The sequence below is a fragment of the Acartia tonsa genome, chromosome 8 (assembly GCF_053477335.1).
Source record: "Acartia tonsa isolate MP-2025a chromosome 8, ASM5347733v1, whole genome shotgun sequence".
NCBI classification, from domain to species: Eukaryota; Metazoa; Arthropoda; class Copepoda; order Calanoida; family Acartiidae; genus Acartia; species Acartia tonsa.
The window spans coordinates 52,895,121-52,914,123 of NC_137267.1; the positions used below are offsets into that span (position 1 = coordinate 52,895,121).

General features: G+C 31.5%; 1 protein-coding gene across 1 annotated transcript in view; it reads right to left on the bottom strand.

Annotated features, from left to right (window-relative positions):
* The window catches only part of LOC145326685 (band 7 protein AGAP004871-like), a 43,656-nt gene extending 24,953 nt beyond the window's left edge, over window positions 1-18,703 (bottom strand). The window contains exons 1-5 of the mRNA XM_080170051.1: window positions 18,625-18,703; window positions 5,614-5,653; window positions 3,541-3,610; window positions 3,040-3,088; window positions 2,134-2,180 (exon numbers count right to left, since the gene is read on the bottom strand). Coding sequence (XP_080026177.1) covers window positions 2,134-2,180; window positions 3,040-3,088; window positions 3,541-3,609 — 165 coding nt within the window. The 5' untranslated portion in view covers window position 3,610; window positions 5,614-5,653; window positions 18,625-18,703. The remainder of the gene's footprint in view (window positions 1-2,133; window positions 2,181-3,039; window positions 3,089-3,540; window positions 3,611-5,613; window positions 5,654-18,624) is intronic.
* Between the last annotated feature and the right edge of the window lie 300 nt (window positions 18,704-19,003).

A 19,003-nucleotide genomic window follows, 5' to 3' on the forward strand; every position in this document is an offset into this window, starting at 1 on the left:
ATCTTTTCCAGTATGACTTCAAAAGCCGCAATTTTTGACTTAGACACTTCAGATTTTAAACTTAAGCTTTTCTTACATAACTACATAACATATTAAACTTTCATAAAGATCCGCTGCCGTTTTCCCGCCGACCGCCGACTGCGGCTGCTGAAATTTATAGTTTGATATTTCTAATATAAAATAATAAATATAAAGATAAACATTTCCTGCAAAAAAAAATTTCTTCTAGCTTCAAAAATAAGAAAATTACAGCCGTTTGAAGTTTTTAAGTAAATAAGGACCTAAAACAAATGTTGTTAAATAAAAGGGTGAAGGAAGCGAAAATTAACTTTGACTTACTTTGGGTCGGTAATTCATTATCAAACAAGGGACTTGCACAAAAAATTTCAGCCCTCTAGCTTTAATAGGACCTGAGATAATAGGGGGGAGGCGTTGAACGCCCCCCCCCCCCCCCCCCCGACCGACTGAGGTGCGGCAAGAGGCCCGACTGTTTAGGGTTAATATATGTTGGATTAGAACCAGTTAATTAAAGTTCACTCCCAATTACTATACAACAAAATTACCCCTTTTATTAAACAATATTATTAAACAAAAGTTTAGTCCCAAAGTTGTAAGACTAACAAATGTGAGATACTTTTTTATAAAACTTTGGGAATTTTATAATCTAAAGCCTCTTCCATACTGTCATATAAAGAGCTGACTCTAATATAAGGCTACAGCAAAAAAATGCAATTCATATACTAGCCAAGTTCTTGAAAGTAAGCTCTTAGATTTAAAAATTCACAAAAATCAATTTCAAATATTTTAGTTTGGTTTATAATCATTATATAAAAGTAACAGGATATAAGTTTGTCTGTGTGAAGGAGTAAGGTAACAACTAAGCCAATATGATTCTTCTTTTTAGTAAAGTTTCTTTAAGATGCAAACCACAATGTGCAAATGGATACAAATAAATAAATATGTTTTTTTTGTAGCAAGACTGACAGCCAGAAAGACGGACCATGTACTTTGACATTATGGATGATCTTCGGTGAGGGTAAGCAGTCTGTGAGTGACGGACTGACGGATGGAAAAAAGTGAATAGTAGAGTAGCTTCGCCCAGGAATGTAATGGGATAAGACAATGGCCGATGAATTGATGTATATCCCTGCAAATGATGATACACAAAATTACCCCTTCTGTAGATTAAAATTGGTGGTTGAAACGTTTAAAATTTCAACTTAATAAACCAAATAATCAATAGTCACCAAAGTTGTTAAGCCAACAAATAAGAAAACGTTATTGTAAACCTTTGGGGACTAGTGTAATAAACAGCTTGTTGTCTCGTCTCTCTCTCTCTGAGGTTTGCCATTAGAATTATATAAAATGTGGAGTGTCCTTCTTAAGATAATAAAATAACTTCAAATAAGGTTTTCAGTCGGGAAGGGGAGGAATGAATTTAATATACGTGGATATTATGACAGGGGATATTTGTAGGTTGCTACTTTAGTTCTCATTTATTAGTCAGTGCTTTCATCCAGTAGGAGGACAAGGGATGGGATAAAAGGGCTGGATGGGGGTCACGTTATTTTAGCCAGCTGCAAGCATTAATTTATCAGAGTGCATAAAAATCTGGTTCAATATCCAAGTAATAACAAATCGATTGGAGGGGGAGGGGTTGGTTAATGGAATACAATAAAGGATAGGATCATGGAAAATGAATTGAGATTAATCCGCTACAGAATCGATTATAGATTAATCATATTATTAGAAGAGATAAAGAGAAAGAGGGAGATAGAGAGAGAGAGAGATAAAAAGATAATATAGTAAGATAGAAAATAGAAGATTAGACAGGAAAATAAAAGAGAATGAAATAAAAAGAGAGAGTGAGAGAGAAAGATAATGAGAAAAAAAGAGATAAAGAGAGATAGAGAATCAGAAAGAAAGTGATAGTGATAGAAATAGATAGGTAGAGAAAGAATTTATTTAAAAACAGGACTAAGCCCAATCCGTCACTCCTGTGACGTCATAAAAATAAGGGAGATGAGAGGAGAAGTGGGAAAGAAAACCCCTAAAAAAGAGATGGATAATCCATCATTCTTATGACGTCACAGCAACCAAAAATAGGACAGATTGGGCTTCGTTAAAAATTACCTCTGGTCCGCTTGTTGAGTAGGACGATAAAGAACCAAAGGATGAACCTAAACAATCGAAAAATTTTTAATATTTGCTGTTTTAACTATGTATATCTTTCTACATGTATATCTGTCTATCTGCATATATGTATTTTTTCATATACCTGTCTATCTGTTGATATATCTTACTCTCTATCTGTTTATCTGCATATTTGTCTTTATGTGTATCTGTCTATCAGTCTATTTAAATAACATAATCTGTATATTTGGCTCTCTGTTTGTAGATGTGCCTTGTCTGTCTATCTGTATGTCTATCTTTCTGTCTGTTTGTTTGTCTGTCTGTTTGTCTGTATGTTTGCCTGACTGTTTGTCTGTCATTTTGTGTATCTGTTTGTTTGTCTGATATTTTGGTTGTCTGTTTGTTTGTCTGTCTGTCTATCTGCCTTACTGCTCTATGTATATATATATCCGTCTGTCGATCTAAAAGTCTGTTTGTCTATCTTTATATCTATCTGTTTGTCTGTTTAACTGTCTGTCTGAATGTCAGTTTTTTGGCGTGTATCTTTCTTGTCAATCTTTTTCTCTCTGCTGTCTGTCTATTTGTCTGTAGACTGTTTGTCTGTCTGTCTGTAACCTGAGAGTGCACAAGAGGATCTTGAAGTATGTTCTCTAGAATATGTCTTTCTGTCTGTCTGTCCATCTGTTTGTCTATCTTTATGTCTGTCTGTCTGTCTGTTTATCTATATGTCTATCTGTCTATATCTCTGTCATTCTTTCTGTCTGTAACCTGAGAGTGTAGAGGAAGATCTTGAAGTATGTTCTCTAGAATCGTAACTTTCTGTCTGTCTGTCAGTCTATCTGTCTGTCTGTCTGTCTTTCTGTCTGTCTATTTGTCAGTCCATTTGTCTGTCTGTATGTCTGTAACCTGAGAGTGTAGATGAAGATCTTGAAGTATGTTCTCTGGAATCGTATTGCTGAAATAAATCATAAATATATTTTTATTTAAAATTACGAAACCTTACACAATTGTTTTAATATTTATATTTAGTAGCATGACTGATAGACAAACTGATCAGCTAATTTGTATACTGGATGGTCTTTGGTACAGGGAATCTTCACCAAAAAATCAGATGTCTATATAATATAAAATAGTATTGTAAACTAGCGTCATTCAATAATAGCGGATAAAAACTGAACTATATATAATATAAGCAATGTTTTAAACTATTCAATAACTGTGGGTAAAAACTAAACTATATGTAATACAAAATAGTATTGTAATCTAGCGACATTCAATAACAGCGGAAAAAAACTAAACTAAAAAATTTTACTGTTCAGGGAATAAACCTAATGGTCCTGTGATGGCTGTAAGATAATTTCTCTGGGAGATAGGACAACCACACCCCCCCCCCTCTAACCCCCTAACCTGAGGCAAAGATAGGAGAGACTGACTTGCCAAATATGACTTTCCAAGTCGGGTTCCTTCACCGTTCATTCTAAACATTTTCATTCATTAGTGTGTCTGTCTCTATCTATCTGTCTATCACTCTGTCTATTTGTCTGTTTGTCAGAGACTGTCTTCACAAATATGATTCTCTGTGTGCCTTCACTGTTCATTCTAAACATTTTCATTTGTTAGTCTGTCTGTCTATCAGTCTGTCTCTCTGCCTGTCTATCTATATGTCTAGCAATCAACGAAACCTTTGCTACAAACAGACAGACTCATGGACTTATATTAATTATAAAAAGAAGTTAGGGCATATTTCTAACCCTAATCCAATATAGGGCTCTTTTATTGCCAACCTAAACTAACCTTAACTAAAATAAGCATCAAAAATATATTTTGTGGACCATATGAAGTATGAAGGAAACTTCCAATATTTCTTAATTGTTTCAATTAGTTATAGAATTAATTCATGAAAGATAAAAGAATTTTTTACATTGAATTTAAATTCCTAATTATTCTTAATAGAGCAGCAACTCATTATAATATTTTAAGTTTGTATTTTATTAAGATTTTATAATTTAAAACAGATTTATTATTGATATTTTCTTGGCTTGTTTTTTAAGAATTGAGCTTTTAAAGATGTTTTTTAAAGAATTGAGCTTTGTGTATAGCAAGAGTGTATAGACGGTTATTTTCAAACTTTTTCATTGGAGAAAATGTAATTACATCAACTCAGCACACTTGCTTTAAACATAAACCAGTTTATTTTAGAGCAAAGCAACATTGTAGAAGAAAATTATTTTTTTTTGTACTGTTTTTAAAGAACATTGGGATTGTATTATAGACAGCTCTTATTGCATTATTATGAAAAAATCCTATTGCATTATAATTATATCAAATGCTTTGTTGAAGTTTCAAGGTGTCATTAACCTATAAAATATAAAAGGCTGTCTGTCCTTCTGTGTGTGTGTAGCAAAGGATATTGCTATTTGCTGAACCGGTATGGTTCTCCTTTACATTGAAGCTTCTCATGGGTCCAGGAAGAATTTATAACTACTTAGAAAGAGAGTACCACCAACAAGCAAAGAGAAATTGAGAAAGAAAAAAAACATTTTTTTGTTAGAACAAGATGTGTCACATATAATATTATTCTTTAAGTAAACTGAGTTAGATCAATAGATAGATAGGTAGATAGATAGGTAGATAGATAGGTAGATAGATAGATAGATAGATTGATAGAACATTAAAATATAGATTGATGGATAGATAAATAGATAGTTAGAAAGGTAGAAAAATTAATAGATAGATTGATGTATAAATTGAAAAATAGATTGATAGATAGGTTGGTAGATAGATTAATAGATAGATAAATTGATATATAGCTAGATAGATAAATTTATAGATAGATTAATAGATTGATTATTAGATATAAATTGATAGATATATAGATTGATAGATTGAAAGATATTTATTAAAATATTTGCCCTAGAAAATCATAATTTAGTAAGATGATAAATTACTTTAAAAGTTTAAAAATTGAATAATATTTTAGAAAATATCTTTAAAAGGATTTTGTCTACTCGTCATACAATCTTATGTAGAATATCAAATAATTTTAATATATTTAAAAATTTTTTTATCTATAGAAGGTTTTTAATTTTGTTTATCATCATTGGGGATGTATTTATTTCAATTTATCATCTTTTGTCTTATCCCTTTAGACCGCTGATTATACTCATAGTCTAGGCAGAAACTCAAAACTTTTTTCAATCATATTCTTTCAGTTTGTGGGAATGATTTATTTTACGTCCATTGTTTTGTCAACTCTCTCTCTCTCTCTCTCTCTCTGACTATTGCAATATAAAAATATCGAATGCTTTGTTGACTTCAAAGTGTCATTAATCCATATATAAAAGTAACAGGATGTTTTCAATAGGGTCCTCATTTGCAGTGAAGTTTCTAAAAGGAACTAGGAGGGTTTACAACTATTTTGGGGAAAAGTACCTCACTCTGTGTATGTGACATTGATAGGCCAATGAAAAAAAATATTACCTGTATTAGTATTATCCTATAAAGTTGACGGTAGCTCATCCTAAAACAAAAAATAAGCAAGATAAGTATTCATGATCAAAAAAAGATGTTTATCCTCATTTGTACATATATGTGGATATTCTATTAAAGATGCCAAAGATACGCAAAATTGCATTTAGATAGAAATTATTGCACAATTATCTTCACTAAAAGTGCTTTAAAAACTAGCGCAAAGTGGCAATTTGTTTGAAGGTTTCTAGGGTTGCAGAATAAAACCTTCCTTAAACTTTATTGGGTACAGTTTGTAAGACGGAGGGAGGTGGGAATCTTATATATTTAGGATTGTTTGAACAATACATGCAGAAATTAACAATCAGACGGACGTTCCAACCCAAATTATAGAATATTTTCGCTACTAAAAACTAAACACTCTGTTGGTTAGAAGTAAAATTCTAAATCATGTTTTAAATTAAAAATTTAGATTTACTCCACCGTCAATGAAAAATAATATAGAATATGAAGTTGTTGATTATTGAAAAAGAAAAAAAGATATCTTTATGTGTGTCTGTACCATAAGATCTTTCTTTGGACAAATATGGTCTCATTTTAAGTAAAGCTTCTTGTAGGGTAGGGTACACCAAAAAAGGGCCTAAGACCATACGAATTTTTTATTGGATTATCCAGGTACAACAAAAAAAGGGTTTATAGTATACCTATCATTCTTAGATTATGCTATTTTATTTTATTTTATTTATTCTATGCTACTAAATCTGATTAAATATTTACAAGTTTAGAGAGAGATTGAGAAAGGAGGAGAAGGGTAAGTGGGTATTCAGTAAAACAAGCAAAAAATACCTAAAATTTTAAATAAGGAAATCGATATATTATTACTTGTATGTAGCCCCAGATTTTCATGTAATCTGATGAAGTAATACTCGCAGCTGGCTAAAATAACGATACCCTCCATCCACACCCTGTATCTCATCCCCTTCCCTTCTACTGGATGAATGAACTAACATGATCTTTTTAAAGATGTTTTAGCTGTGCATTGTTTGTTGGTCAAGTCTTTACCCTCAATTGATTGCTTAACATGGAATCAGTAGGTAATACTCTTAACATCTCTAGTATGATGTAATTTGGTTCTGACTCGAACCAAAACCCTCCTTGACATTAATACCACCCAGAGATCTAAAAGGATAAGACAACAGCCGATAAACTAGTACATCTCAAAATTACTCCTTAAGTAGATTACAATTAGTGCACAGTGAGCCCAGGAATCCAATTTTGTGGAAAAAATTAATAACTTCCTTATTTTTCAACCAAATCAAACAATTTTTTTTTAATTAAAAGGTTTTTATAGTACCTTTTACAGAATTAACAAGATTATCCCTTCCTCCCTCTCTAGATGATTGGGGGGTCAAAATATCACCCCCAAAAATTGGTTTTTGGTCGATTTTGACCCAGGCCACTTTGAATGGCCATCACGGCCAGGGAAGTGATGGGAAAAAAATTGTGCAAAATAGCAAAGATGGGCAATGGCCCAGTGTGTCAGGTGACATGTGTCCCAGGCCTGTCAGCCAAGCAGTCTGGCTGCACTGGCATGCCAAAAATCCTTAAAAACTTCAATTTTTGACAATTTTTGCGACCTTTAACTGCGGCTGTCGGCCAAACGGCTGGTCAGACCACCTCTGGCCGCACACCCGCCAATCCGGCTTGGAATGACCTACAAAAAAGTGGTAATACACGTGGCTGCGCCACAAACACACGCCGCCCTGTGTGCAAAAAACACAACAAAAAATTGTCATTTTTTTGGTGTGCTAACTTTGCCGCCAATTAAAGGACGGAAGGCGGCCGGCAATTATCTCTGACTTCTTCTGAGTGCAGTTAGAGCCGGCCATTGTGGTTCTAAAGATTTCATAGTAAAATTTTATTTTGAGGTGCTCTAACTTTTCCACCACTGGTGGGAAAATTTTATGCCATGATTTTTCGGAAAGGCATTTTGCCAGATTTTTACCCTGTAAAAGGATTTTTCTCTATAATGAAATCCGGCAACAAATTATATAAGGATTATACACTAATAATAGCTTAAAACGACCTTTACAAAAATATCTATAGAGGTTAAGCAACTAAGTGAAAGTTGATAAGACCAATGGGATCCTCTTATATATTGCCTAATTAATGCTAGAACTTCATCCTAAAAATTTTCACCTCGTTGCTAAAAAGATCAAGGTATTTGAATCAGAGCTTAAAAAAATATTCAACGTGCTTTTTTTTGCATTTTCACCAACTTTCTTTAATATGGATTCAAGAGGTTTTTTTATACAAAACTATTTAGTTTCTTGTTATCCAGCGTTAGATAATTGCACAACCTTTCTAAAATGTTATTACATTACGTCCTAAGTTAATATTTGATTAAATGGCAAGTAAAACAAAAAAAAATTTAAAAATATTTTTTTGGGGAGATTTTTATATCTAAATTTCGTGAATTCCAGGGTAACAACTTCAGAAGGCCATAAAAACTTTAATTTTTTAAATTTTTCATTAATTTAAAATGGCAAACCTCCTCTAATATGATGAATTTTAACATGGACTTTTAAAATAATTGATTTTCTAAAGTTCGATTTTGGGCATAAATAATTTTTTCCACAAAGTTGGATTCCTGGGCTCACTGTGTAGTGGTTGAAACGTTTGCACTCTCAACTTAAGGAACACTCAATAAGTTGTTGAGCCAATGAATAAGAAAAAGTTTATTATAAAACTTTGGGGATTACTAGTGTAATAAACAGCCCAATGTCACCTCCCTCCCTGCTAAAAAAGATTTATGATGATGAACTTAAACATCAAAATAGTGGTTGAAACGTTTGAACACCTTGATACGGTGGGTAAACTTAAACATAAAAATAGTGGTTGAAACGTATGAACACCTGCGATATGGTGGGTGGGTTAACTTAAACATCAAAATAGTGGTTGAAACGTATGAACACCTGTGCTACGGTGGGTGGGTAAACTTAAACATCAAAATAGTGGTTGAAACGTATGAACACCTGCGATATGGAGGGTGGGTTAACTTAAACATCAAATAATGGTTGAAACGTTTGAACACCTGTGATACGGTGGTGGGTAAACTTAAACATCATAATAGTGGTTGACACCTATGAACACCTGTGATACGGGTGGTTGGGTTAACTTAAGCATCAAAATAGTGGTTGAAACGTATGAACACCTGTGATACGGTGGGTGGGTAAACTTAAACATCAAAATAACTCTTAAGCCAACAGACCACTATGGGTTGCTATGGTGCATTTTTCTCGAGGATATAAAGGGATAAGACAATGGCCAATAATTGATATATGTACATCCCTATTGAAGATATACAAAATTACCCCTTACATAAAGTAATAATTTACATGCTCTAATATTTTTTCTGTATATCTGCCTGAAATATTTTAAGTAATGATTATTTTTGATCTTTATTGATACCACGAATGATGAATATACAATATTACCCTTTGTATAGATTAAAATTGTGGTTAAAAAGGTTAAATACTAAAAATTTTGGAACCAACCAATCAAAATTAAATAAAAGTACCCAAAGTTTTTAAGCCAACATATAAATAGCTTAGGGTATAAAACTTTGGGTACAATTAAAATCTAAAGTCCAATGTCCCCTCCCTCCATGCATATCAGACCATTGTGCCAGAACTTTAAAGTTTAATATTTCTCGTAGATTTAAACTTATTAAGAAGGGGGGGGATAGGTACGAGAGAGGGGATTGGGGGGAGAGGGGAAGTATTAATTCTAGTTTTTATTTACCATTGCTTTAATTTACTTTGTCCGTCTGTCTGCCTGTTTGTGTAACTGTTGGTCTGTCTGTCTGTTTGTCTGTCTGCAAAAAAAGCTCAACAAATCATAAATTCAGACAAACGAACATTAACAAATATAGAGCAGTAGTACATTTAATATTCAACAATATTTAGATGTTTATAATCCAAAATTCCAGTAATTTTCTAAAGACTTCTTGGATATTGCACCAGATTTTTATGTACTCTAATAAAGTTATACTCACAGCTGGCTAAAAAAACCGATAGAAAAGCCACGCTTTCAGCAAGGATGTTTTCAGTGCGATAGTAGTCAGGAGAATCTTCACAAAGAATAATTAACCTTCTATTTATAATCTAGCTTTTGAGTAAATTAAATTATTGCAATAGAAATTTCTACAATGACATACAGACATACGAACCAAGATAATTTAATAATGGCTAATAGTGAAAAGATGGGAAAAAAATTATTTTCATCCATTTCATCCTCGCGATGTAAAACTTAAAAGTACAGGGGGAAATATTCAAAATGCGCAATATCAAGGGGATAAAGACCTAGAGGGGTTTATCTACTCCATAACAATAATCTTATTGGTTGTTGGTGAAGCACCACCCTAAAGCTTACACCAGCTTATTTTAAGGGCCCAAGGGGGGTGTCAAATTTTCGAGTGAACTACCCCCCCCCCCCTTCTGACAAAATCCTGTGCACGCCACTGGTATTCTCCTCTTGACAACAGGTGGATAAACCTCTTTTTATAGAGATATATAGAGGGTTAATTTAAACATACAAAAATGCTGAAATTTTTAGGTTCTTGATATATCTGGCATTGAAATTGAATTATGAAAGTATTCAACCCATGTACGTTTTTGATAAACACTAATTATCTACGTATTTTTAAAAAATGAGGAGGGGGGGCGGGGATATTTATTACCCCATTCCCTTGTTTGTTTTTGTTTATGAAGAATTATTTCAGGGGTGAAATTTCTTCTTTGTTTGGGGGTGGGGGTGGCCCACCCACCAATAAATAGCATAAAACCACCAGACATACAGACAAACAGACATACAAATAGGTTTAAAGGCACCCTATTATTTTCAACATGTATCTAGAAAATGATATCTATTAACAAAACAATACATTAAAAGACACATATACAGACAGACAGACAAACAGACATACATATAGACAGACATACATTCTATTACTTGCAACATATCTCTATAAAATAATATCTATTATCAAAACAATGCATTAAAAGTGCATAATTTTTGACAATCGCTGTTCATCTAATTCCGCTAAGTTCATAGTTTATCATAATTGAAAAATGCAGGAAGGGCTAGGACATTGGGCTGTTAATTACACTAGTCCCCAAATTTTGATAATAACGTGTTCTTAATCGGTTGATTAACAACTTTGAGGACTTTTTTGAATTTTGATTGTTTTTTTTCAAACGTTTCAACCACTAAGAATAATCTACAGAAGGTGTAATTTTGTGTATCGTCATTGGAGATGTACATAAATTTATCTATCATAGTCTTATCCCTTTAGATCCCTGTAAAAATACTCATAGTAAGAATCATAGTAAGAAAGATTGTATTACTAAATGGGCTGTGTTATTCTGTGTGTGCTATTGTATAGTGATTTTATCGTATCGAATCGTATTATAAACAGCTTTTCACGGTTATAAAAATGAAAATTATAAGATTAAAAAAAGTTTTGTTAGCCCAGAGTGGCTGCAGTCCTGGGCTTATAAAACTGGTATTAAATCTATTTTTTTTTATTTTAATATTCGTAGAAAATGATCTGTAATACGATGATATATTTGACTTTTCATTATAGCTGTGAACCGGTTCTAATCCATCGGATATTATTCGGTTTAGCCATAATGAAAAATGCAGTTCTGAGGATTTAAGCGGCATGGAAGTAACACCATAACAATCAATAACCAACAAAAGTTTACAAAAAATAATAACTAAAAACAAGGATGACAACATCTATAAAAGCGAAGCTCTAAAAGAGATGGACAATAGACGTATTTTTATGACGTAACACATGACTCTTTCCGCATGTCCCAAAAAGTTCATAAATCTTAAAATAAAAAATGTTCTAAATTTTGAAATAGAGGTTTAATTTAGACAGTTTGACTTTATAAAAGTGTTAGATAACAGAGTGCGTTTGTGTAAATTTCTTAATTTTTAAAAAAGTTTTTTTGGGGTGGGTTTACCTAAATCCATGCATAATAGCCTAAAACCAACCAAAAATATCAAGATAAATTTACTTGGCTTTAAATCGACATAATAACAATATTCTAATAACATTATGACCTATAGTTATGTAATCGAAATATCATTACTTGGATGTTGCACCATATTTTCATGTACTCTTATAGAGTGATGCTTTTAGCTTTACTCCATAATATGCCCTTCCACTAGATGAAAGAACTGACCAATAAATGAGTTTCATATTTTTAAGCTAAAATTTTGCACTGTCATTATATCCACGTATATCCTACATCCATTATAACAATATTTTAGTAACATAATGACCTATATACACTTATGTTAACATAATAAATACACCAGAGAGAGAGAGTGAGAGAAGAGAGAGAGATAGAGAGATAGAGAGAGAGAGAGAGAGAGAGAGAGAGAGAGAGAGAGAGGAGAGAGAGAGAGAGAGAGAGAGAGAGAGAGAGAGAGAGATAGAGAGATAGAGAGAGAGAGAGAGAGAGAGAGAGAGAGAGAGAGAGAGAGAGAGAGAGAGAGAGAGAGAGAGAGAGAGAGAGAGAGAGAGAGAGAGAGAGAGATAGAGAGATAGAGAGAGAGAGAGAGAGAGAGTTAGAGAGAGAGAGAGAGAGAGAGAGAGAGAGAGAGAGAGAGAGAGAGAGAGAGAGAGAGAGAGATAGAGAGATAGAGAGAGAGAGAGAGAGAGAGAGAGAGAGAGAGAGAGAGAGAGAGAGAGAGAGAGAGAGAGAGAGAGAGAGGGGACAATCAGCTGTTTATTACACTAGGTACCAAAGTTTTATAATAACGTTTTCTTATTAATTGACTTAAGAACTTTGAGGACCCTAATGAATTTTGATTGGTTGATAAATTGAGTTGAATGTTCAAACGTTTCAACCACTAATTTTAATCAATAGTAGGCGTAATTTTTTGTATCATCATTGGGCATGTACATTATTTTATCGGCCATTGTCTTATCCCTTAAAACCCCGTAAATACACGGAAATTTTGACAGGGGAGATTCTTTTGTTTTGAAAAGATTTTAGGAAAATATGAAAAAAATTATGTTTCTTGACAACAGCCAAAAAAATGTAACTCTATTTTAGCCGTTCAAAATTTTTGGCCCTTAATATTTTAGGATGTGAGGGAAAATTGGAATGGAATTGGTACCCAAAGTTATAGAGAAACATTGTTTATTTTGTTGGCTTAAAAACTTTGGGTACTTTGGATATTTTTTTTTTATTAATCTATAGAAGGTATTATTTTTATATCATCATTGGGGGTATACATAGAATTTATTGTCATTTGTCTTATTAAGATTCCTAGATTTTTGTACGAGAAAATAGTGTATAAGTCTCTCTCTCTCTCTTTCTCTTTCTCTCTATCTCTCTCTATCTCTCTCTCTCTCTCTATCTCTCTCTCTCTCTCTCTCTCTCTCTCTCTCTCTCTCTCTATCTATTTATCTTTCTATCTTTGTTTCAAAATTGTTGCTCTAGCAATAATTCTCGTGACAATGTTTGAACACTAAAAATTCTGTTAACACTGAGTTAACAAATTTGACCGAAATACATTTTCTAAACATAACATTATATCAGAAATATACAAGAATGACTTGGCCAAAAACAAGCTCAACCATGAAAAGTTGGAACTTCTGGACAAAGGTCACACAATCAAATGGTTGGTTGACTGCAATAGTTAGTGCCTGGAATCTATAATTAAGATCTTGTACAATAATTAATATATATATATTTTGATGTTGCACCAGATTTTTATTAATACTTGGAGCTGGATACAATAACGATACTTCCCCATCGACCCCCTATACCCCATCCCTTCCCCTCCTACTGGATTAATAAATTGATTATGAATGAGTTTAGAATTAGCAACCTTAACTGACGATGAATTTTTCCTGTGAATAAATGCACATATTCAATATCCATGGATTTAATTTGTAAAATGCAAAAATATAAATCAATTGTATTAATAGTCTATGTATGTATGAGTAAGGTCTTTTTACTAAACAACAAATTTTAAAACTTTTTATAGTAAGGGTAACCGCATTTCAGCATAATGAAAGGAAAACATTTCATTATATGGTAAATAAAATCATTTAAATAAAAATCCCAAATATAAAATAATTATTTTTTGCATCATATTATAGGCAGCTTTCCTCTGAAATTCAAATGAAATATTATAAGATTTTTAAGCCAGTTTTATTATTTTTATTTCAATATTCGTGGAAAATAGTCTGCAATATGATACTATACATTATTTTTCAGTATGACTAAAAACCGGTTCTAATCCAGCGGATATCAATTAATTTCATAGCCATACTGGAAAGTAAGAATAAAATTCCTTATTTATTGGATTGTTCTAAAAATAAAAAAAAACATATTTTATAAATTAAATTTACAGTTATGAAGGAACATTCTTTTTTAAAAAGCTAAATTTTCATTTTTCTTTCTCTTGTAAACTGTTAAAATATTTGACAGATTCCGAGATTGATAGATAGATAGGTGAATAAATAAATATATAGATGGATAGATGGATAGATATACGTGTATATATAAATATTTTGGTAGATAGATAGACAGATATATGCTTAGCTAGAAAGATATTTTTGGTTAGGTTAAGTAGGGTTAGGTACGTATATTTATATAGGCATTTGAATAGACAGATATCTATAATACAAAGTAGCTTGATGTCTATCTGTCCGTCCGTCTGTCTGTCTGTCTGTCCGTCCGTCCGCCCGTCCGCCCGTCTGAAGCTTAAGATCTCGGTAACCACTGAACCGATTGAATTCTACTCTTTAGGGTATATAACTATTGGTCCTGTGGTGTTTTTATGTTTTTATATATTTTTATACATTTTATAGTTTTTTATAGTTTTTTATACTTTTTCATATTGTTTTATTTTAAATTTTTGTTCTCTTTAAATTTCTTTTCTTCTTTTAAAATTTGTTTTATCAAATTGAAAAGATTGAGAAACATTCCTTCTCCTGTAGGGGCGAAGCCCTAAAAAGGCTAATGGCAAAGAAATTTTTAAAAACATTAAAAAAGAGTAAAAATTTGAAGGTTTAAAAAAATATAAATCAATATAAAAAGTTATAAAATGTTATAAAATACAGAAAACATCTAAAAAAAATGTAAACAGATTTTTAAAATTCTCCCTTTAACCTTTAGGTAAAAAAGCCCCTAGAGGCTAGGGGCTTTATAGAAGCCGCAAGTAATCTTTATAGATGTTTAAATATGATTAAAACATGGAATGAATTAAAAAAGATTTTGAGTAATTCTCTGTGTTTCGTAATGATTATCTTCAGTTCAATTGATACATGAAAATATAATCATATTTTGATTAGTTAATTTTCGAATACTAAAATTATTGTAATTTGGCATAATGTTATATGCAAAGCATATCTATGAACAATTCTTATTAAGCATCCTATATTCAAGTAATTGTAAAAGATTTGTATGTTTAGACTTGAATCTTGAATCATTGCAGGTATATAATAATAACCGATAAATTGATGTAAATACCCAATGATGATAGACAAAATTACCCTTTTGTAGATTACAATTAGTGGTTGAAGCATTTGGACAGTCAAGATTCAATAATAGTCCCCAAAGTTATAAACCCAACGAGTAAGAAAACACTACTACAACTTTTGGACAATCAAAATTAAATATTAGTCCTCAAAGTTATTAAGCTAACGAATAACATTATTAAAACTTCGGGGACTAGTGTAATAAACAGCTAATGTCCCCTCCATCTCTGTGTAGTCATCTTTTTTTTTGTACAAAAGTTCTGAGTATTATTCGGTCACGTTTTATTAATTCATTGGTGAAAAATTGTTGCGGGAAGGTGTTTTTCATTTCTTGCAATATTTTGACACAACCCAATCTTTCCAGATTTTGTATAATTTTTTGAGGAACACGACTCCAGTGACGTCATATTTTTCTTTCCCGAAAAAGGGAAGGGGGGAAGAAAAAAGAGATGGGAGAAAAGGGGGGTTTTCCCCATCTCTTTTGAAGAGATTTTCTTCCCCCCTTCCCTTTTTCGGGAAAGAAAAATATGACGTAACTGGAGTCGTGTTCCTCAAAAAATTAAACAAAATCTGGAAAGATTGGGTTGTGTCAATATTTTTAATAGAGGATAAGCCACTATAAGACTATATAGTTGCATTAGAAGCTACATTGTAAGGAGAACCATATCAGTTCAGAGGTTAGCGAGATTTTTTTCACATTTTTTAAGCGATGGTATTCTCCCTAATAATACTATGACAAAGTTAGTTAGATAGCAGATGGTTGGACAAACTAACATTAACAATTGTAGAATATCAAAACTTAATATAACAGAATATTAATTCCTAAGTATCAACAAAATTTGATATAGAAATGTCGCAGATTTGCATAATAATATACAGGATACTGTTTAAGGATATATTTACATTTTTAGGACTTGATTGTAGCGATGCAAAATGTAACTTGTTGTCAAAGAAGATTTTTATATATAATTGTGAGATCATAAAATGAGCGATTATCCATCTCATTTTTTAGGGGTTATTTCGCACTCCTCCTCTCATCTCCCACATTTTTATGACGTCACATGGCTGATTTTTGAGACACTTTGTCCAGCTACTAAATAGTTAATAATTGTTGTTTTTAGATAGATTTTTGGTAATGATTCCTATTTTTTAATTTAATTTTTAAACCAATGAAAATGGATTAGTTTGTTACTAAAAAGTTTTGGCATTTTGTATAAACTTATTTTGTTTGGCATAATCATCATTGGGGGCGGGGTCTAGAAATATTGAAGTATCTGAAATGACAGCAGGGTTGCAGTTAGAAGCCCTATGACAATGTACTGTCATAAGTAAATGGAAGGGGGAAGGGAGTACTTTGATACAAACTGTCGTAAGCAATTGTTAAAGATTTAAAATGATTCAACTTAGCTGTAATCAACAACTTATAGTTTTTTCTCGCATCGTATTATAAACGGCTTTCCGCGGATATAGAATGTACAATTATAAGATTAAAACTAGTTATTTTTAGCCCCGAGGTGCCTAAGGCTAAAACCTCGGGGCTAAAAAAAACTGGTTTTAATTTTATGATTGTACATTTTTATATTCGTAAAAAGCTGGATATAATACGATGCTAGACATAATTTTTTCGTATGGATGAGAACCGGTTCCTATCCACCGGATTCGAATGAATACGAGAAATTAATTTAATAATATTTCAGCAGATTTCTTTTTGATTCTGATTCTCTAAATATTTTTTGAAAAAATCTTATTCGCTTGTTGTCTTTTAAGAAAAAATGTATGTTTTATTATATTTTTTATGATCTTAACAAAAAACAAAAATTAGGTTTCATTGGCAGGATGGTTTTTTAGCATTTTTATTTTGAAAATTATTGTACTGCAATAATTTTATTTCGAGCTTATGTTCTACCCAGTGTAAATTACCCAATGTATAATAACCACTTTATCTTATTCAATGGCTAAAAAAAACTTTGGATACTTTTGTTGATTAATTTAAAACAGTGTCTACAAATGTTCAACATATAATTTAAATTCACATAAGAAGTAATTTTGTTTATCATCATTTTAATTGATGTAAGTAAATTTATAGTCAGTGTCCTTTCCCTGAATATTTGTGGTTTCATCCATATTATCCAATTACGACAGTTACACTTTAAAGAATCTCCCCCTTAAAGAAATACCAATTTTTGCAATTTAGTGCAATTTTTCAAGAAATCAGGGACAGCATAATGGATGATATTAATAATCCTCTCCCCAACTGATTCATATTGTTTAATTTTCCTTATTCAAAGCGCAGCTTTTTCTATAATTAGGGTCGGTCCGTCCGTCCGTAACACTTAGATTGTTTCGTGTTTAGGTAAGCTCTTTTCGTTAATTTAGACATGTAAGAATTGTCTTATCGATTTTAAACTTTGCATGATGATTTTTATACCATTTAGGTACGATCTAAAAAGTGTAGCAACTCTATTAGTGGTTATGTCTAATTAAAATATGTTGATTTGTAAGCTTTTTAAAAACAATTTTTTATGCGTTAAAATTATCCTATTCAGCTTGTGTTTGGAATAATGATTCCTTTTACATCAAGGTATAATTTCATAAGCGGAACATTCATTAGATTTAGAATAAAAAAAGTGTTATTGTCCATCCCTAACCACCTGATAAATTTACCATTTTTTGTCAAATAAGTTTCAGCATTAACTTTATCAAAGTATATTGTAACATGAATATTTTTCATCTATCTATCTATCTTGTCTATCTATCTATTTATCTATCTGTCTATCTATCTTCAAATCTATCTAGCTAATTATCTATCTAATTTTTGTCAAATATGTTTCAGCATTAACGTTATCAAAGTATTGTAACATGAATATTATCTATCTATCTATCTATCTTGTCTATCTATCTATTTATCTATCTGTCTATCTGTCTGTCTATCTATCTATCTATCTTTCTACAAATCTGTCTAGCTAATTATCTATCTAATTTTTCTCAAATATGTTTCAGCATTAACGTTATCAAAGTATTGTAACATGAATATTATCTATAAATAAATATGTATGTCCTTGTATCTATCTATCAATCTAACTAACTATCTATCTACCTGTTTATCTATATATCTATTTATTTCATTTTATTTTGGGTATAAATATCTTTATTTAGAAATCAGATATATTTATCATAAATTAAAAAGCAAACCGTTTTAGTAAGAATAAATTTAACAATTAAATCTACCTATCCATCTATTTATCTATCTATTTATCTAAAAATAAAAGCAAACCTTTTTAGAAAGATTAAATTTGAACATGATATTTAATTCTATCTATCTATCTACCTATCTAACTATCAATCTATCTAGTTATTCTTTGATTTTATGAATGCAGATTTTAGGTATAAATATCTTTATATTAAAATCATATATAATCTATCTATATATCTATAAATATATAAAAGCAAACCTTTTTAGTAAGATTAAATTTGAACATAATATTTAATTCATGAACCCCCACACATTTTTTAACACACAGAAATCTGAAAAGTAACAAGGATGACAACATTCATACGAAGCGAAGCACAAAAAAATCAGAGGGAAACCAGAAAATGGGCTGTTTATTACACTAGTCTCCAAAGTTTTATAGTAATTTTTTCTTATTCGTTGGCTTAACAACTTTGGGGATTTTAGTCAATTTTGAGTGGTTGATTCATTAAGGAGTTGAGTGTTCAAACGTTTAAACAACTAATTTTTATTTTACAGAAGGAGTATTTTTGTGTATCTGCAATGGTAATGTAAATCGTACATCAATTTTTCGGCAATTTTCTTGTCCTTTTAGATCCTTG